Genomic DNA, 21,446 nt, shown 5'->3' on the forward strand with positions numbered 1-21,446 from the left:
AGGGGCTGGTAACCTCCGGTGCTCAGGGGTTCCCAGCAGCCAAGGGTAGTTCTCCAGAAAAGGGGGCAGCTGTGAGCTGTAGAAATTAATAAAGAAACCTCAACTAGACTGGATAGGGAAGGCCCCCACGGGAGCTCCCTCCCCATCACGCACAACAAACATGAAGTACAACTGCTTCACTACTGAAGGAAGATTTCTCTCCCCGCAGGCAACAGCCCAGCCAATCAGAAACTCTGCAGCCCAGCCAATGGGAAATGCTGCGGCCCAAACAATGAGAAATGCCACAGCTCAGCCAATGAGAAGCTGTTGCCACCCTGAACTGTCACTTTCACCCGAAGGACTTTCCTTTAGAACAGCCCCTCCCTATTCCCCCTTTTCTCTATAAAAGCAGCTCCTCTGCTTTGTTTTCTGGATTTATTTATGGTTGGCCAGAGCACGCACGTCCTGAAGTGCAATTCTTTTCGCTATTCTGGGATAAACTCGTTTTGAGCTTTTTCAGGTCAACAGAGACGTTAGCCCCCAGCACACCCAGGGGCTGGAGACAGAGGCACCGGCCAGTAAAGGGTCTGGATGGGGCCCCAACAATGTCCCAGAGTCCAATCCCGCACAAGGACGCCTAGTCCCAGAAGTCAGCAGACCTTCCCAGGGTCACTTAGCGATGTACTGTTATGGCAGCCCAACTTGAAGCCAAGGTCAGAGACCGTCCTCTGCACAGACCTGCCCAAGACACATGACTCAGAGGTTGATGTGAGGAAAAACGAGGCAACACGTGTGGAAGCTCCCAGGAGGAGGCATGGCACGTGATACGTATTGCTACACACGGAACAGGCCATAGTTGAACCTGTAATGCGGGGCGGGCGGGGCCTGGGCGGGCCTCTCAGGCGGGCGGGGATTCGAGTAGGCGCGGGGCTGGGGCAGAGCCTCACAGGTGGGCGGGGGCGGGGGCTCGCGGGTGGGCGGGGATTCGGGCGTGGGCACTCCAGAAATAAGCGCAAAGGATCCCAGAGCTCAGGGCCAGCAAACGCCCGGAAGCGTCCCCCCGTTCGTGCGTATTTCCGGCGCGCCGGCGGGCGTGACGACACCGGGAGCGGCACCTGTCAGCGCCGTCAGTTCGCGCTTGCTCAGAGGTTGCTCCCTGGAGCCGGAAGCTGGAGGAGACTTGCGTTGCGCTCGGGGAGCTGGGATCGTGGTGGGCGCAATGCGGCTGGGCTCTGGGACCTTCGCTGCCTGCTGCGTAGTGGTCGAGGTGCTCGGGGTCGTGCTCTTCCTTCGGGGATTCTTCCCGGCTCCCGTTCGGTCCTTTTCCGGGACGAAGCACCAAGCAGAGCCCCCAGCGCCCGAACCCTCGGCTGGTACGGACCCCTCCCCGGGCGTCTCCGCTCTCCGGGCCCCCCTTTTCCTGGGGGACCCTCCTCCTCTGAGCCCCGCCTCTCGGACTTCTTCCCGGGTCTCCCGAGTGGTCTCCTCTTCCATTCTGGTCCCCATCATCAAGAGCCCCCTTCTTACCGCTCCAGCCTGTTTTTATGTATCCTACAACCTTGTGGCAACCACCTACCAGCCCTACGTCGACCATCCTCCCTGGCCACCGCAAAGGCTCCCGCCTCTCCCCAGCTCTGTTCATCCAGTAACACCCCCTTCCCTGAGCAGGCCTTTGGGTCACTCTCTGTTCTGGGGACGCTTTTTCGTCGATAGGACACAACAGATAAGATTCCTGCTGCCCTCTCGCATTTTCTTCTATGACAGTCCTCCAAAACCCCTTTATTCCCAGTAGTTAAGAATTCCCTGCGTAGACTTCTTCTTAGCCTTCACCTACCCGGTAGTACATACCAGGTAAAGGCTTGCCCGTTTTGGACCAGGTCCACACAATACCAGCTGCTGGCTTTGTAAACACAGTTTGCAAATGCTCGCCCGTCACCACTTGCAGCACTGTTTTAGGTCAAGCTCCCTAAATGTCACATTCTGGGACCCTCACAAAGGGACTCCCCTGTTCCAGTACTCCTCACCATGCTAAGAGCAATTCACGACTTAAAACTGGGACTCCCTGAGCTTGCTCACCCTCACCCTCTCCCGCTCCCAGCACTGTCTATCAAGAACAGGCCTCTTTCTTTGGGTTGAGATATGTAGATATGACAGGATATGTGCTGGAAAAGTAGGCAGAAACTAGAGTATAAGGTGCTTGGATGCTAAATAAAGTTTAAAATTCAGTTTCCTTTTTTCTTTTAAACACTTTTAGGATCCACTTCCAACTGGACCAAGCTCCCGCCACCTCTCTTCAGTAAAGTTGTTATTATGCTGATAGACGCCTTGAGAGATGATTTTGTATTTGGCTCAAAGGGTGTGAAATTTATGCCCTACACAACTTATCTCGTGGAAAAAGGAGCATCTCACAGTTTTGTGGCTGAAGCAAAGCCACCTACTGTTACTATGCCTCGAATCAAGGTAAACAGTTTGACTTAATGTTTTATAAATCATGGTTTGACTTCTTTGGAGGTTTAGAGGGGCTTTCTCTAGCCTTTTACTTGGAGTCCCAATTTTAACTAAATGGAAATTAGTTTGGTGCTATCAACCTGGCTGGGGCAATATAATGCTGAAGAAGCCTCACAGCTGGGATGGAGCTGAGACCCAGGATCTGTGTCCCTCGTCAAGTATTCAAAACTCATGCTTCATGGGGAGCATAAAGGATTTAGAGCAAGATCATCCAAGAGTTACCATCCTTCTGCCAACCTGCTCTCTTCTTTAATTGTCAGTGGGTCAGTTACAATCCTGGAAGGAACCTTTAGGGTTGTCTAGTGCAATCTCTTGACTTTATAGATGAGGAAGCAACCTCAGATAAATTAAATGACTCGTCCAAAATTGTAGTATACACAATGATCAAGCCAGCATGATCTGGCCTTGACAGTTATCACTATTTCTACTATAGAAACCCCCTTCAGGTGTTCAGCCTAGTGAGAGTCGCTTTGAAGTGTATAGTGCTTTACCCACGAACTATGGGTAAAGAAAAGAATGAAGCTTTATTGATTGGCTCAAGAACTATCTATTGAGCAACTCCTATATGCTGACATTGTAACGGGTATATAGTTGGAGCAAAATAGTATCTGTGCCTTCATGGAGCTTTTAGTCTCTAATGAGAGACGTAGCCATTAAACAAATGCATATACAACTGAATCGTGCAGTTGTAAAGTGTGATTAATGCATGATGAAGAAGAGCAGGACATGATGCTCATTGCTTGGGGGTGGGCTCAGTGTAGGTTGAGGGGTCAGAAAAGCCTGTCTGAGAGTTACATTCAAACTCAGACTGGAAGGAGGACTAGAAGGGTGAGGACAGAAAGAGACAGAGGAGCTTAAATGTTCGTCTGTGAATATATTGCATGCTAGTATGGTATAGAAGTCTCTGGTTGAGCCTTACATCTGTGGCTGATCATGTGACACCTTACTGTTTGGTGAGAAGGAGCCACTTGCTGATTTAAAGCTTGGGGGCAGCATTTAGTAGATACTCAGTAAATGTTTACTGGATGAATAAAACAGTCTTGGATTGAAGGGATTAATGTCACATCTTTCACTGACTTTGCCTTCTTGAGTTTCCCACTCTCTCTGCCACTTTTGAATGTGGTGTATCCTTCATTTGGTAATATTTATTGAGCATCTACCATGCTCTGTTCAGTACCATGCACTGTTCTAGATAAGAAGGATTCAGTAAAGAACAAGACAGTAACTGTCCTGTCTTCATGGAGCTTACTTTCTAATTGAGGGGACAGAAAATACATAAGTATACAAATAAATAATCAAGATAGTTTCAGAAAGCAATACATGCTGTGGAAGAAATCAAGGAAGAGAACATGATAGAGAGTTGTGGGGAGCAGGAGAGGGCACCTTTAGTCAAGATGCTCAAAGATGGCCTCTCAGGAGTGGTCATTCTGCTGAGACCATTCCTGGGAAAGCTGGAGGAAAGGTATCCAGGCTCCTGACCCTCAGGAACACCAATTTCTTTATCTGTTCTATTAGAAGTGTGGAAGGAACCCATTCCTCCTTCATTCTGGTAGGAAAAGTGTTATTAGGAATCTGGCCTGACACGTAAGAAAATGTTTGAGTGTGCAGGCTCCAGGTTCTATTCAGACCTGCACATTGACCAGTGTCGTTCTTAGGGCCTCTCGTCTCCAGCCCGTTTGTTTCATTGCACAAAACCAGTGTTTTGTTTTGTTTTGTTTTCAGTCCTTTGTAGGTTCTTCCTCCTCATTCCCTCTCAGGGAGGAGCTAGAACAGGAAGTCCATACTAGAGTTAAGTCCACACAGCTCTAGAATTTGGTAGGATCGGGTAGTGTTGGCTAAGGAGTGTGTCCTCTTCCCTGCCACCAGATAGGGCAGGGACTTAGTTAATCTCAAAGTGTTGATACAATTGTCGTGAAACACTGGTCTTAACATCTCAAGACTAATGTCCCTGGTAGCACTTTCACATGATAAGATCCTGCAGTAGCTTCTTTCTAAAATTAGTTAATTAATTTTTGAATGCCTTTCCTTTCATCAGGGAATTTATAGTCATAATAAGGAGCAGTTACCGATCGCTGACTGCAGTGAGTACAGAACGCAGGCATTATCTCACGCACTTTCACAACAGCCCTGTGAGCTAGGCTTTGTGAGGTCGGCACTCTGTCTTCTCCATTTTCCAGATGAGGAAACAGGTTTCAATTGGTAAAATCACCCAAGTGGCCTCAGAAACCGAGCGTAAGCCTATGTTGCCTGGTTTCAAAGCCTCTGCCGGTCACACTGTGTTATACAGCAGTACTGCAGAATAGGGTGCCCAGGTCAAATCCTCTTTCAGTAGCCTCTGCAGAGCCCTCCTTAATTTTCAGAAGGCAAGAGACTACTGTTCCCAAGGCCACAGCAACCACGGGAAAACCTCCAAGGAGGTGACAGACTCGAGCTCTCACTTAGACTTCCTAGGACTCCCTGCTGCAACTCAGTTGCTGCCTGCATGCTTCCTGGAGTGAAGGGTATACCAAGTAGTCCCTGCCCTCTGTGAAAATGTCAGTGGGAACCCAAGCTAGTGTGAGAAGAAGGGAAGTGCCTTGTAAAAGCCCCAGAGGAAAGGATGGACAGATTCAACTACACGAAAACAGAAAACCTTTCTGTGGCAAAGGACGTTATACACGAAGACAACTGACAAATGATAAACTGGAAAAATTATTTACAGTTGACATAACAAACAAGATGTTAAGCCCATGATATGTAAAGAGAATCTGATCAAGGACAACCATCCAGTGGCAACTGGACAAAGGATATAAAGAAATCCAGAAAGGAGAAATCGAAATGGCCAGTAACATAAGAAAAGAATTTTAACTTTACAAGGAATCAGAGCAAGGCTAACTAAACAGTCTGTAAGTCCAGTTGTTGTCTATCACATTGTAAACATTTAAAGATTGATGATAACCCACTCTTCACAAGAAATGAGGTAAACAGGTGTTCTTAATACTGTGGGTGTGAATGTAACTGGACCGAGCCAGCACCTCCACTGCCACCACCCTAGTCCAGTCTTCTGTGGTCTCCAGCCTGGACTGTAAAAGTCTCCGAGCACCTCTTCTTGCCCAGATCCCATACAGACACAAACCAGGTTGTGCTCCTCTACTTCTTAAAACCCTCCAGGCTTACACTCTTCCTGCTAACCCAGGCCTTGAGGCCGTGTGGTCTTGCCCCTGCTTACCCCTCCAGCCTCATCTGAGCTACTTTCTCTCCTCCTATGTCTTTCGTCCACACAGATCACACATAGCTCAGTTCTGCAAGCGTGCTGCCCTCTCTCTGCCTTGGGGTCTTTGCAGTTTGCTGTATTTCCCCCTGGAAAGCCCCACCTCACCTCACCTGGACAACACTTCGACCTGCAGGTCTTGGCTCTGTCAACTTAAAAAGCAAATTCACCTGTTATTTTATCCTCAGAAGGAGTTAATCGGGAGTAGCAAAAAGAATTGTACTTTAGGATGTGCGTGCTCTGGCGAACCACAGGCAAATCCAGAGAACACGGAAGGAGCTGCTTTTATAGAGAAAAGGGAGAGAGGGAGGGGCTGTTCTAAAGGAAAGAGCATTGAGGGAGAGTGACAGTTCAGGGCGGCAACAGTTCCTCATTGGCTGAGCAGTAGCATTTCTCATTGGCTGAGCTGTGGTGGTTCCCATTGGCTGAGCTGCAGTGTTTCTCATTGGCTGAGCTGTGGTGTTTCCCATTGGCTGAGCTGTGGCATTTCCCATTGGCTGAGCTGCAGTGTTTCTCATTGGCCGAGCTGTGGCATTTCCCATTGGCTGAGCTGCAGCGTTTCCCATTGGCTGAGCTGCGGCATTTCCCATTGGCTGAGCTGCAGTGTTTTTCATTGGCTGAGCTGTGGCATTTCCCATTGGCTGAGCTGTGGCGTTTCTCATTGGCCAGGCTGTTGCTGGGCCGGAAGAGAAATCTTCCCTCAGTAGTGAAGGGTTGTACTTCCTGTTTGAAGTAACTGACGTGTGTGACGGGGCAGGAGCTCCGTTGCGGCCTTCCCGGTCCAGTCTGGTTGGGGTTTCTCACTCGCTTCACAGCTCAAATGGTGCTTCCATTGGAAGCTTTTTAAAATAAGTGTCCTTTAAAACAGTCTTGGTTAAATATATTGTGCATCCAAACACTGGAGTACTTTGTAGCTGTTAAAAAGAAGATGGAGTAGCTGTATGTTTTCTGGGGAAGGAGGTTCATGATATGTTGTTAGTTGGAAAAAGCAAGTTGTAGAATTATTTATATAGTTTGTTACCATTTTGATAAAAAATGTGTATCTTTGTATATTTTTGATTGTATACATACACAAAAAAAGTATGAGAGGATACTCACCAAAAGTAACTGGTTACCTTTAGGGAGTAGAATTTTGGGGTAAGAGAGGCTTACATTTTGAAAAATAGCTTTATTGAGGTAGAATTTTCATACAGTGCGGCACACATGTTTTTGTGTGTCCGGTGGATGACATTTAACAAATGTATATATCCATGCAACCCCTACCTCAACTCTGGATTCTGATCCTCCACCCAAGAGTGGTGGGTGTTGTCACTGCTCTTTTGTTTGTTTGTGTAGTGACTCGCCTGAACTAGTTTGTAGAGTCTGTCTCCCCCCAAGTGTGCAGTAAGTGATGTCTCTGCTTGTTCTTTTTCTGTTTTCAATTCTTTTTATTTTTAAGCCGGTCTTCCTAAGGGTCACCCCTGGGTCAGCATAGCTTAGTGGTTAGCCAACGATTGGTCAGAGGTTGTGCTTAAACACACCATGTGGTAAGGCTTCCACCCTTTGCAGGGGATTGATGTGTGGGTTGGCCCACATGCTCACTGTTCAGGCAGTTTATGAGTCTGGCTTGATTCTCACTTTCTGTTTGAGCAGGGCCTCCTGTTCAGCTGGAAGGAACAGGTAACTTGGCCCTCTCTGGTCTCTCCTGAGTGTACACTCAGTCCCACGTGTGCACGCAGGCTTCCAGATTCCAGGAATATATGGGAGCTTACAGATGTCTACTACAGCTATCTCATTCCCCAGATCCCCTTTTTAAATTTTGGGCTGGTCTCTTAGTACAATCAGCATTGAAGCTTCAGGCAGCTGTGATGTTGGCCTTCCCTGTTGTTTTCATCACACCCCTGGTGTGGGACTTTTCCTTGGAGCCCCAAACCACGTGGGCCCCTCCTGGTTCTCATGGCTCCTGCATCACAGAGCTGGGGGTGAGGCAGGGGAGCAGCCCATGTTAAAACACCACAGGTACTCACACTCTTACTGAGATTTAATAATCATTTGTTGTATGTCCTTGGGGATATACAACAGTTTTCGAAGTGCTAAAATGGTTGTTTTTGACAGTTCTATCCAGTTTTATTGCTTTTGGGGGAGAGGGTCTGCCAAGCTCCTCACTCTGGCATTCCAGAAGTCCAGTTAATTCATATTTGCATTTATTTTCTGTTAAAGAAGTCTTGGCAAAAGTATTACGCCTGTTGGCATTATCCAGATCCCTGTTCATTTTCATTGCACAGGTCCCTGGATGTCGTGGGTTGTCAGATAACTCCAAATCATGGAGACCCGTGACTTTGCTATGGTCTCTTAGACTCTGTGCTAAAGTGAGGGAGGTTGTTGACTTAATTCTATATCAGAAGGGTGTGAGTACATGTCACACCCACCCTCTCCTCCCAGAAATTATGGTGCCGCATGAGGGGTGTCCCACCAGCATCCCTGGGCCGGTTTCCTGTGAGACTTCCTGCGAGTTCGTGCCTAGAGACCTCTTTCCTCCCTAGGTGTGTGAGAGGCTGTTCTTTCCCTCAGGGGTGGCCCTTAGAATCGCTGGGTTGTAAGGTCCATACGTGGAGTTTGCTTGTCACACGGAGCAGATCGGAAGCCTGGGGGAAGACCTGACTGTGGATCTGAATGCGCAGGTTCGTGTTTTCATTGCATACCACACTTTGCCCTTGGCTTCTGTTCTCATAACCCATAGCTTCTTTCCTGGCCACCGCCGTCCAGCTACAGACAGCCTCTTCTGTCTTCTCATTGGCTGAGACGTGGTCAAGTCTTCACCGTTGACTTTGCTGGTTTTGCCCAGGATCTTTCTGTGGCTTTTCCCGCTTTGTGCTAACACTGATCTGGCCTCCAGTATTGGGAGTGCCCTAGTTTTATGCTTGCCTCTTTCATCTGTAAAATGATCTTTGGCACCCCTTCCCATGCCATGCTTTGGATTCCATGGTCCAATTCTTTTTTTTTTCTTTTTTGCTGAGGAAGATTAGCCCTGAGCTAACATCTGTGCCGATCTTCCTCTATTTTCTATGTGGGTCGCCGCCACAGCATGGCCACCGACAAGTGGTGTAGGTCTGCGCCCGGGAACTGAACTGGGCCACCGAAGCTGAGCGTGCCAAACTTAACCGCTAGGCCACGGGGCCAGCCCTCCGTGGTCCAATTCTTGAGTGTTTCCTCCTGCAGGCGTTGATGACAGGGAGCCTCCCCGGCTTCATCGATGTTGTTAGGAACCTCAATTCTCCTGCACTGCTGGAAGACAACGTGATCGCACAGGCAAAAGCAGCTGGGAAAAGAATCATCTTTTATGGAGATGAAACATGGATGAAGTTATTTCCTAAGCATTTTGTGGAGTATGATGGAACAACCTCATATTTTGTGTCGGATTATACAGAGGTCAGTTTTTTAAATAAGAAAAATATGTCCTACTAGGTAGAGCCCGGTACCCTCTTACTTAGTGACAGACAACGTTGTTCTGTGTTGGGAGTAGTATGGAGAGGTTGTAAAAATTGTTCATTTACATGATTGGTTGCAACCCAGGGACATAAACCCTGGTGCAGGTGTGAGCAGAGTACTCTGGAGACCAAAGCCTAGAACAGCTGAGCGCCCAGTGACAGGGTCCAGAGGATCAGGAAGGGCTTCTCAGCAAGGAGCCATTTAAGCTGAGTTTTGACAGGTGAGTGGGGACTTCCCAAGTGGACAGAATGGGGTGGCAGCATCTGTATGAGGCAGAGCCCAAGGATTCCACAGCCTGCCTGGAATTCTCAAGGCTGTTGGTTCTCCTGCGAGTGGGGTGGCACCCCAAGTGGGGCGGTGTGAGGGCAGACGGTGAGCTAGGCAGAGCCCAGTCCTGAGGGGCATCGGCCCATGCTGGGAGTGTGGTGTCCAACAAGGAAAAGAGCATGATTAGACCCATAGTTAGAAGTTGACCCTGGGGCAGAGGAAGGCCCCATAGGGCAGAGGCACACTCATATGTCTGAGCTTGGCATTGGGGAGGATGGCCTTGCATCACCCGCACCTCTCAGTTTGCTGGGCCTGGTGGAACATCTGCTGTCCTGCTTACGTTGAGACCCTTGGCTGAAGGTGACCTGTGCAGACACAGCAGTTACTGTGCAGCAGTGACTGAGTTTTCCCGTCCTGTGTACAATCACTCAGAAACACTTCTCTTTGTGGTAGATTTTTCAGTGGGAGGGAGGTGGGCCAGCTGAGGGCCAGGGCTGACCAGGCTGGTGGCTAATCACTGAGGGCTGTGTCTCTTTCCTCCCAGAACAGCCTTCTCCTGGGACACACATAGATGCCCTCAGCTTCACCCTGCTCGTTACTTGAAGTCTGGGTACTGTCTTGTCTTAGCTAACTGCCTTTAGCCCTTAGTTACCTCATAACAACTTGACACTAAGTAACTTCGTCATCTGCTCAGCTTTAATTAAGCCCCAGTAGTGATCCCACAGAATTTTTTTGTCAGGACAACCCTTGCTCATTTAAATTAGCTGTATAATATGTTCTATCTGTAACCTAGAGACATTAAAACGATATTAGTGAAACTTAATCTAATGCTAATGTTTCTTTAATTTTTTTATGACAGTTTTTTTTGTTTGTTTTTTTTTGCTTTTTTCGAACTCTCATTAAGTCCTGTTACCTAAAATAAACCCCTACATTTTAAAATGAGCATGTCACTTTTCCCTGGAGAGTCAGGATCAAGGGAAGTTAGGGGAATTATTCATATGTTCTTTTCCCCCATTAAAGGTGGATGAGAATGTTACAAGGCATTTGGATAAAGCATTAAAAAGAGGGGATTGGGATGTGCTAATCCTCCACTACCTCGGGCTGGACCACATCGGCCACGTTTCCGGGCCCAGCAGCCCCCTGATCGGGCGCAAGCTCAACGAGATGGACAGCATCCTGATGAAGATCCACACCTCGCTGCTGTCAGAGGTGAGGCGCACTGTGGTGCTAGAATGTCACGGTGCCTGTTTCCTAGAAGGAAGAAAGCTCCTAAAGTGAATTCAGGTTGCCTTATGTGAAGTCACATCCGCCATCACTCAGCCTTCTCAAACAGAGCACATGCCACGTGCTGGGCACCGTTTTGCCATCATTTGGACATTCACCTGCGCTGCCTCAGTCTCCCAGCAGCCTTGTAGGGGAGCGGCTCTTATCTCTACCTGTCCACTGTCCATCCAGTAATATCTCTTGAATTCCTTCTAGATCATTGTTCCTTCTCTGTCACTGTTCCTGTCCGGGCATTTGTGGGGTTTCTAGTCAGGAGGGACAAACAAGAAGCATAATAAATGAGTCCATAGGTATTCTAGAGAGTGATTGGTGCCACAGGAAAACGTCAGGCAGGAGGAGGGAACAGCATCTGAGAGGCCATAGTTTTAAACAACATGATCAGAGCAGTCGTCCTTGAGGACATGTGAGATGTGAGCAGATACTTGAAGGGAGGGAGGGGCAGATGCGCCATCTCTGAGGGTACATTGCAGGTGAAGCAGCAGCAAAGGCAAGGCAGAGTCCCAGGGGCAGAGGGGCGGCTCTGTGTGACAAATGAGAAGACTGAGGCACGGCGAGTAACGCGCTCCGGCTCTCACAGCTTGGAAGTGGCAAAGGGACCTGAGAGGCCATGAACATGACCCTCCTGTGCTCTCTGACCTCCATACGATTCTTTTTGTTTTCTTTATGACGGTATTTGACCTTGAACTTTCATCTGGCTATAAATTCATAGGTAAAAAATCTAACTCATTTAGAAAGAGCTGCTATTTATAAAGTAACGCTTAAATCTAAAGTTGTTTTCTTAACAAGGTCATGTGTTCTCAGTCTGAATGCTACTGAAGTTTCTCCTTTGCCTTATAGGAGAGAGAGACTCTTTTACCCAATTTGCTGGTTCTTTGTGGGGATCACGGCATGTCTGAAACAGGAAGTCATGGGGCCTCTTCCATGGAGGAGGTGAACACCCCTCTGATCTTAATCAGTTCTGCATTTGAAAGGAAACCTGGTGAGAATTTAGGAATGTTTAACATTTTGAAACTATGTTTTATTTCTCTATTTTCGATAGTCTGATTTTAATTTTAAAACCATTTTTTGGAAGCTGTGTAAGTCTGCAGTTTCCTGAGCACCGAGAGAATGAAAATGAATGGGGCGAAGGGTGGTCAGGGTTTGGAGTTCACATTTCTTACCCTGATTCTTAAAATACAGATATTGTTTGTGGGAATTTTGTTGTGTGAATGCCACTGCCTGGATATCTGAAACTGTTAATAAAAATTGCCAGTAGCTTAGAGACATCTGAACTGCATATATGAACTGAAACACTAATAATTAAACTTTTTAAAAAGTATCCATTATTTGAAACTATATTGCATAGCAATGTCAACAAGAGTCATGGGACCAGTCAGAGAGGGCCCATCTGTCTGCATTAAGACACCCCAGCTCTCCACCCCAAATACACACGGGCCCCTCGGACCCGCACCAGCCTCCCTCACAGCCGCCCGCCCTTTCTCCCTCGCCATCCATTTGAGCCTGGCCTCTGCCTCCTCAACGTGCTTTACAGCATGCTTGCTGTCAGCTGGCTGGTTATTTGCAGTGTGTACACTCTGGGTTCCTCTCACGTGATCCTTTAGGCCTGTTCATCACGGCCAACCCATGGTTCTGGAACCCACCGTTTGTCTGGTTTTCCTCCTCTGTCTCACTTTGCTGTCTGGTCCTCTTTGCTGGCTTAGCTTCCGTGCCCTGGCCCTTTGTTCTGGACTGCCTCTTTGTTTCATTCTACATTCACTCCTGAGATGATCTCATCCACTTCCAGGTTTTCACTGCCATGAATAGGCTCACACCGGTCACATTTATCCCTCTAGCTGTCTCCTCTTTTCCAGCCACCAGACTGTCTACTCAGCTGCCTCTGTGATGCCTCCACTCGGATCTCCCACAGACAAAGCAGACGTGACAACTTCACATCCAATCTGCCCTCCCTTATTTCCCTGTCAGCAAACGACACCATTCGGTGGTTCTTCAAGTTGGAAACTTGGGTATCCCCCTTGATCTTCCTTCTCCCTTGCTCCCCACATTCCAGACCAGCCCCAATCTCCCATACACAAAACCTTTCAGTAGCTGAACTTAAGATAAAGTAAAAATCCTATGTGACAGATCCTCCGAGTGACAAGCTCTTTCTCACGTGCCCCCACTTTGGCCTCCTCAGCTCCTCAGCCTGCTCGTCCACTCATCCTTGGTCTCAGCTAATGTCACTCATTCACCCACAAAGCTAAATTACATTCCCTCTGTTACTCTCATGGCACCTGATGCTTTCTACCATCATTCTAGTATGGTTTGTAATTACAGGCCTGCTTGTGTGATTCCTGTAATACCTGCCCTCTCACTGCACTTTAAGCTGGAGCTGGGCAGGACCAAGTCTGTTGGGTTCATCACTATATGCCTCGGGCCTAGACTACCTGGCATGCAACGGGTGCCGAGAAATACTTGTCAAATGAATGAATTTTCCACTTGAGCGAGGACTGGTCGGAGAAGAACCTCCACCTGTTTCCTTCTGTCTTTCTACCGCACTTCCTCCTCTTGGACTTAAGATATAAGTTATTGGCTTTTGTAACTTGAGCCTTTCAAGGTGACCAGCTGGAGCCTGTCTTCCAGTGAATGTGGGCAGTACCCACCAGAGCACCAGCCTTTTACACCCAGCTTTCCCACACTGCATACCCAAAGCAAGATCCCATGTGGCTCACCTACCTGAGTGAGAACCCCACACCAGAAACACCCTTTCCATCCATCCATCCATCCGTCCATCCAACCATCTGTCCAGCACAGGTGTACTGAGCACCTGTGGTAAGCCAGGCACCATGCTGGGCATCATGGACACATTCACCCTCAGGGAGCCTGTAGTCTGGGGAGGAAAAGAGACAACTAAACTGACATTTTCATATTATAGGAATGTTAGGGTTATTGTTTTAAGTGCTGATGTTTCATCTTTAAGATGAGTATGTAAGAATCTCCTCCCTGGGAGGCCTGACTGCATCTTCAAAGCCAGGAAGGGCCGGGCGGCTGCATGTAGACTGCCGGCAAGGGCTGCTCAGACAGCTGACCTCAGTGAACAGTTGGCTCTGAATTTTTGGTTTTGTTTGGTTTTGTGTGTGTGGAAGATCAGCCCTGAGCTAACATCTGATGCCAATCCTCCTCTTTTTTTGGCTGAGGAAGATTGGCCCTGGGCTAACATCCATGCCCATCTTCCTCTGCTTTATATGGAACGCCACCACAGCATGGCTTGACAAGCGGTGCATCGGTGCACTCCAGGGACCCGAACTTGCGAACCCTGGGCCGCCGCAGTGGAGCACATGCACCTAACCACTTGTGCCACCAGGGTGGCCCCCTGGTTTTGTTTGTTTTAAGAATAGTTATATTCTGTATTCTCATTGTGCTCATTTTATGAGCCAGGACTGCACAGCTTTTAGTTCATTCAGAGTTGGGCAGCCATCATCAATATCAACTTTAGGGCATTTCGTCACCTCCACAGTCAGCACTCCCACTTCCCCCAACCGGTAATCTGCCCACCCCACCCTCAGCTGCGGGTAACCATTCATCCTTTGGTCTCTAGAGATGTGCCTCTTCTGGATATTTTCTATACAAGGAACCCTATAATGTGTGGTCTTTTGTGATTAACTTCTTCCACTCAGGATCGTGCTTTCAAGGTTCATCCCCACTGTATCACATATCAGGACTTCATTCCTTTCTGCTGCAGAATAATATGCCGTTGTGTGGATGACCCCACTGATTTATCCATTCATCAGTTGATGGATATTTGGGTTGTTTCCACTTTTTGGCTACTATGAATAATGCTGCTGTGAACTTTTGTGAACAAGTTCTTGTGCTGAAATATGTTTTCATATGGTGTCACTTTCTCTCTCCAGTATGGCTTTGCCCCCACCTACCTCCTCTGTGCTGTTATTGTCAAATACATTACATTTCTATATGTTATAGACTAACAATATAATTATATGTATATGGTTTTCTATAATTGCTTTTTAAATCAGGAGAAGAAATATGTTTTTGTGCTGTCTTTTATAATTGTTTAGTTACCTTTATTTTTTTATGTGGATCCAGATAACCGTCTGGAGTCACTTGCTTTCGGCCTGAAGAACTGCCCTTAGTATTGCTTGTAAGGCAAGTCTGCTAGCAATGAACTGTCTTTTTTTTTCAATCTGAGGATGTCTTTATCTCACCTTTATTTTTGAAAGATAGTTTAGCTGGATGTGAGATTCTTGGTTGACTGTTCTTTTTTCTTCCAACACTTTGAGTATGCTATCCTGCTGCCTTCTGGCCTCCGTGGTTTCTGATGAGAAATCAGCTTAATCTGATAGGTTCCCTTCTCTTTATCTTTGTCTTTCAGCATTTGTATTACAATGTGTCTATGTATTTTCTGTTTATCCAACTTGTAGTTCATTGAGCTTCTTGGATGTGTAGATTAATGTTTTTCATCAAATTCGGGAAATTTTCTGTTTTTTAGATTGTGTAATTTTTGGCAATTTGTCTTTAAATTCGCTGATTCTCCTGCCTGTTCAAAATCTGTCATTGAGTGACTGTAGTGAATTTTTCATTTCATTTATTATATTTTATATATTCAGTTACTGTATTTTTCAACTCCAGAGTTTCCATTTGGTTCTTTTTTATAGTTTCTATCTCTTTACTGATACTCTCTATTTGATGAGACATTATTGGCTCACCTTCCTTTACTTCTTTAGTTTCCCTTAGTTCTTTGAATGTATGTATGATGATTTTGTCTATTAACTCTCACATCTGGGCCCTTCACAGAAGGTTCTGTTGCCCACTTTTTTTTCTGTTTGAGTCAGATTTTACTGTTTCTTTGTATAATTGCTCATAGTTTTTGATGAAAACTGAACATTTTAAATAACATATTGTAGCAACTCTGGACACTGATCCCTCCCCTCCAGGGCCTGTTGTCATTGTTGTTTGCTGGTTTATTTGTTGGGTGACTTTGCTGGACCATTTCAGTGACGTCTTCCCCCACAGTGTGCAGTCTCTGCTGTCGCTCCTGTGGGGGCACAACCTCCCTGGGATGACAGCGTCTTTGTGGTGCCCTGTGACTGTCTCTCTCTGGGGTGGCTCTGCTAAGCTGCTGCCTCTGTTGCTGTGATGCCAGCTGTTAGGCTCCACTCCTTGCCAGCTGACTGCTCTCTTATTTTCAACAACTTATAATAAATGTGCTCCATGGTCCAATCTCATTATATTTGGACTCCTTTGCAGGGGTCATTTTCGAGGCCAGTCTTTGAAGTTGTTCTGACCCCAGGAGAGCCCTGCTCAGCTGTCTTTTTCCCTGGCGCTCTCTGATCAACCTCTAGCTGGCCTGTGGTTTTAGCTTGTTCCTCTCGTGAAGCCTCCAGCCTCCTCTTAGTTGCTTACCTCCAGAATCTCCATTGTTTTCAAGAGCAGCCTTAGGCTGGAACTCCCCACATTCTGTTTCAAAGAATGTCAGTTCTTCTGGGGGAGCTTTGCTCTGTTCTCTGGCCTGTCTGTCTCCCTAGGCAAAATCTCTGAGCCACAGTTCCTAGTGGTGGGTGGAGACAGCAGTCCCCTTCTCTTGGAGTGACACCCTGCTTTACACACAGGGCTCTGTGGAGTATCCTCTGGTCTTCTCCCATAGCTTCTCCCAGGGGGCAGCCTCCACCCTGCAAGCAAACTGGGGTAAGGGTGAGTGGGCCCCGATATTTTAGGGCTGTTGTACCTGGGGTAGAGACTCTGGGTGGTGCTGGTTGGAAAAAGGGGGCTCCCAGCGACTCCCTGGGATTGAGCCTTTGCACCATGTGGCTGCAGAGGATGAGCAATGCTGGAAGCCCGCCCCTCCCAGGGGAGCACAGAGCCCCTCCGGAGGCTTGGGGGAGAGGGAGCCCTGTGTTCTTGGCTGCACCCACTCAGAGTGGAGTTTCTGTCCCACAGAGCTGGGAAGGGAGGGAGGGAGTGAGTCATGGTTCCTCAAGTGCCTCAGCCTCCCCTGCTCTTACCAAGTTTTAGTAGATTTTCTTGAATAAAGATTTTTTCATTTGCTGTATGCCCCTGGATGGTTTCCAGAGGCTGTAAGTGGTGGTGGTGGTTGTGATTTTTATGATTTTGACTAGTTATGTTGTTTTGCTGATGAGCAGGTCCAGAGAGCTCCTCACACCACCATTCCTGATAGTTCTGTGAAGGCTTGTTTTTATCCTACAATTCATGCAAATTTCTTATTGCATATTTTAATAAAAATAAATATTAAGGTGTTTATTATTTTGAGAATAAGCAATTTTGGATTGTGTACCATGTGATTTTATATACGCCCAGCCTGCTACTGCCCACCCCAGAGTCCTTACCTCCCAGTAAGAGAAGCTCAGATCTGGGTCAGTCCAGGGCCAGGGGGTCTGGGAAGGAGAGCATGCCTCTTCCTGGAGCTCCACACAGGGCAGAGCAGGTCTGTTTTATTGTCCACTTCCTGCTCCCACGATGGAAGCTCCATGAAGGGAGGCACTTTGCCTATTTTGTCTTACTGTTCTATCCCTCCAGCCTGGACTAGCGCCCAGCACCTAGTGGACGTCTCGTCAGTGTTTGTTGATTGAATGTTTAAAAGATGGCTCAGCTGTGCAGAGCAGGTAGTGGGGGCCAGCAGAGGTGGTGACGTGGGGGAGCACTGGCTGCTGGACCGCAGGAATGGCCTTCTGAGATGCTTTTAATTCTTTAATGGCTTCCTGTTGCTGCAGGATAAAACTGCCTCTGTAATGTGGCCTGCCTGTGTTAGGATTACAGAATTACAATCATTAAAATAATTAGTGCTGGCCAGAACGAGTCACACTAATCGATGGAGCAAAATCAAGAGGCCAAAAATAGACCCCAGTATGTATGGGCCTTTGGTGACATAGGTGGCATTTCAGATTAGTTGAGAAAAGACACGGCATTCCACACGTGATGTTAGGATGTCTGGCTAACCTTCTGGACAAAAATAATGCTGAGGCTCTACCTCGTTCTTTAAACCAATATAAATCCCGGATCAAAGCACTGTAATCTTTTTTAAAGACTCTTTATTACGGAAATTTTCAGACGTATACAAGTAGTCAAAATAGTATAATAAGCCCCCAAGCCCACCACCCAGCTTCTACGGTTGTCAGCCAGTTATAGCCAATCTTATGTCATCTGTAGCCTCACTCATCTGCCTTCTCCTTTGTTACTTGGAAGCAGGGCTCTAAAAGATATGTGCTCTTTTTATTTTTTTACATAATCTTGATACCATTATCACATTTAAAAAATAGCATTAATTCCTTAATATCATCAAATAGACAGTGTTCAAATTTCAATGTCTGTCTCTCTCTCTCTAGTTGTTTTAGTTTGTTTGGATTAGGATCCAAATAAGATCTGTGCACTACAATTTGTTGATATGTCTCTTTAAGTCTCTTTTAATCTGTAGGTCTCCACCAATCCTCTTTTATTTTACTGTTGTTTATTGAAGAGACCTGGTTGTTTGTGGAGTCTGTGAAGTCTCTCTGCACTGTCTGCTGATATGTCCTCTGTCCGTCCTGTAAATGCTGTCTGGCCTGCAGGTGCGAGCAGATTCATATCCCGTTGGTTTGGTGGGTTTGGGCAAAAGGAAGCACCTTCCTTTCTAACAGGAAGTACATGGTGTCTGACTGTCTGCTATATTGTGATGTTGGGAGCCGTTGGTGACCAGCTAGGGCCAGTGATTCACTAGAGGTTGCAAATAGTGATATTTTAATTCTATAATTCTTTTTTTCATTAACTAGCCAGAATAAATCTATACAGAGAATTCATCCCCATCTACTTTTTAGTTACCCAGCAGTACCATTTACATAAAAGAGATTGGATAAATGATGGCTTATTCTTTCCACTTAATTACCAGTTTCAAATCAGTGAATGAGTTCACTAACATGCTTCAGCTATGACCAATTAGTTTTTTTAAGTAACATTGTGTATTTATGGATTTAAGCATATTTTATTTGTTTCAATTCACTGTAGATATTATTCTTTTTAATATTCAAATTGTTCCATCTTTAGCCAGTGGGAATATCTTCAGATTAGCTCCTGAGTCCTTCCAACCTTAAGGTCTCAAAGACCTCAGCATCTCTGAGTGCTCTATTGCTGTCTGGTCTGAGAAGGTATTCCAGCCTCTCACGCACAGTTCCTTCCCTGGACCTGGAACCGGCTGCTTCTCCAAGGTGCCCTGGTTCCTTTCAGTGGAAAGGAGTTTTTGAGAACCACTGTCAGAGCTAGCAGTGCTCATGGATACGGGCTTAGTCATCATTTCTGGACAAAGCAAGGAAATCTTTTTAAGATAAAATTGATCTTGATCTTGTATGGATACTTGCAATTCACATTCACTGCTGTAAAAGTAACCTTAAATCTGTACTGTCTTCCTCCCAAGTTCAGAATCCTGGTTGTCGACAGTCCCGGTTATGATAGAATTAGAGTATCGCATAATGACCTCAGTGGTCTCAGAGTGACAGCACCAGCACCACCACATCAGTACCCAAAGCAGTTTAAGGTGGGCTTTTTGTTTTGTTTCAGATCAGAGCACTTAATGTAAGAAAATACTAGGAGAAAACAAGTAATAATGTTGGAGTGTAAAAGTTCTTTCTAAATACAACCCAGAAGCCATCAGTAGGGGGTTGGTCAAGAAGAGATTAACAAATTTTTAATTAAAAGAAAAATTCTAGGCAACCCAAAATTACCACAATCAAAGTAAAACCTGTACAGACTCACCCCAGCGTGTCTAAGAGACTCGCACTGAGCGCCGCCTCTCCCGGATAGGCTTCCCTGCGGGCCTGCATTGTGGCTTCTGGGGTGTGGGGGCTGAGTGCTCTCTTTACAGGAGAGAAAACTGAGTTTCTTGTCCAGGGCCTCCCACTGGACAGTAGCAGAGCAGGGGCCGGAGCCCAGCATCCTGATGTCGTGCCCATTCTGGCAGGAGTTAGTAGTATGGCCGACCACTGCTGGGGCTTGAAGCACTCTGGTTGCTCAGGCCGTCGGTAGGCAGATGTCTTGCTTGTCAGAGATGGTTATGGAACTCAGCCCAGCTGAACCCAGCCGCATCCCGCTTTCCCCAGTAGAGGCGCCTGCTGCTGCTCGGGAGCTGCAGAGACATCTGCATCCACCTCTCTTGTGGGGCTGCGTGGACCACTCTGAATCCAGAGGAACAGGGCCACCAGGGATCCCGCCCTCACCCTTGTTCAGGGGGTTGACTGTTGACCTCGCCGAAGTGACTGTCTCTCAGCGTCTGCTGAGCTCCCTGCTACCTGCGTGCCCACCCCACACTCCGAAATCACACGGCATTGAGTTTCTTGCATTAGTATCTCTCCTGTGTATTGTACACTACTTCAGGGAAGGCACCGTGCTCCACACAGGGTGGGTGTTCAGTAAATTTATGGACGTAAAAAACAATGAGGTGCTGTCTGTATAAATCTACGGGGAATGGTTTGAAGAGAAGGGGAATTTGACTTACAGTAGTTGCAGAAGGTCAGTTTGGAGAATGACTACGTCACACACCTCCCAGAGCCTGTCATTTAAACTGTTTTCTTTTTTCCAGGTGATGTCAGACGTCCAGAGCACGTCCAGCAGACTGACTTGGCTGCAACACTGGCAATAGGGCTTGGTCTGCCAATTCCAAAAAACAGTGTAGGCAGTCTCTTATTCCCAGCCATAGAAGGGAAACCAATGCGAGAACAACTGAGGTTTTTACATTTAAATACAGTACAGCTTGCCAAATTGTTGCAAGAGACTGTACCATCATATAAAAAAGGTAAGTCAGTTAACAGTTGCTGACGTCTGTTAGACTGTGTGTTTCCATTGTGCCTAGCGTTTTCCTGGTGTTTAGTGGGGTGCACTTCATCGGTCTCTGACTATACAGATGCGTTCCTGTTTTCTTAGAACCCTGACTACCACCATTAGCAACACCCGCAGATACAATTATCTAAATCAAGGTCTGTCATAAATTCATTCATTCAACAAATGTTGAATTTTTTCCACTAAGTCCCTGTTTGCCTGGGGACTGTTCAGAGCCCTGGAGATACAGCAGTACAAGGGCTCTGCCCTCATGGAGGTGACCTTGCAGGCGGGGAGAGAGAGGAAACGAAGAAGCGATAGATTTCAGGTGGTGATGAGCGCCTTAGGAAAAGGATGAACCGGGGAAGGGGCAGGGAGTGCAGGTGTGTGAGGGCCGTGCTGGCCTGGCCTTTGAGCCTGGGACAGAGTGTGGTGGCAGACGCGGGATCCTGCAGTGGGGACATGCCTGCACATTCAAGGAACAACCAGGGGCCGGAGTGGCTGGAGCAGAGTGAACTGGGGGAAAGACGAAGGAGATGAGGTCAGAGTGATATGAGGGCCTTTTAGGCATAGGAGGGGGAGCTTTCATTCTGAGTTAGGTGGGGAGTTACTGCAGGGTTTCGTGCAGAGCCTGAAATCTTTGGCTTCCATTTTCAAAGGCTCTCGGGTGCTGCGTGGAGGGCTCAGGCTTGTGCTGTGGGCGAGTCAGGAGGCTGATCCGGCACTTTGGTGAGGGTGTGAGAGCCCAGGCTGTGGCAGTGGAACCCAGGACAAAGCGTTGCATGCTGGGTTTGTTTTGAAGGTAGAGCAAGCAGGATTTGTTGATGCACTGGATGTAAGGTACAAGCAAACCAGGGGCATAAGGAATGACTGGGGTTTTCAGCTGAACAGTGGAAGA

At 47.1% G+C, this 21,446-nt stretch overlaps 1 protein-coding gene across 7 annotated transcripts in view; it reads left to right on the forward strand.

Moving 5' to 3' along the window:
* The first annotated feature begins 1,121 nt into the window (after window positions 1-1,121).
* The window catches only part of PIGG (phosphatidylinositol glycan anchor biosynthesis class G), a 39,696-nt gene continuing 19,371 nt past the window's right edge, over window positions 1,122-21,446 (forward strand). For 4 of the 7 annotated variants that reach the window (XR_009220910.1, XM_058546469.1, XM_058546470.1 and 1 more), the window contains exons 1-6: window positions 1,122-1,352; window positions 2,234-2,439; window positions 8,936-9,145; window positions 10,493-10,681; window positions 11,594-11,735; window positions 20,313-20,525. Coding sequence is in view for 5 of the 7 variants with exons in the window: in XM_058546469.1 (XP_058402452.1) it covers window positions 1,199-1,352; window positions 2,234-2,439; window positions 8,936-9,145; window positions 10,493-10,681; window positions 11,594-11,735; window positions 20,313-20,525 (1,114 nt within the window). In the remaining 2 variants the exon portion in view is untranslated. Of the gene's footprint in view, window positions 1,353-2,233; window positions 2,440-8,331; window positions 8,398-8,935; window positions 9,146-9,342; window positions 9,426-10,492; window positions 10,682-11,593; window positions 11,736-20,312; window positions 20,526-21,446 lie in introns of those variants that run through there. The other 3 variants (XM_058546471.1, XM_058546472.1, XM_058546474.1) reach the window with 3 other exon arrangements.

Source organism: Diceros bicornis, chromosome 8, assembly GCF_020826845.1.
Source record: "Diceros bicornis minor isolate mBicDic1 chromosome 8, mDicBic1.mat.cur, whole genome shotgun sequence".
In the NCBI taxonomy this organism is placed as follows: Eukaryota; Metazoa; Chordata; class Mammalia; order Perissodactyla; family Rhinocerotidae; genus Diceros; species Diceros bicornis.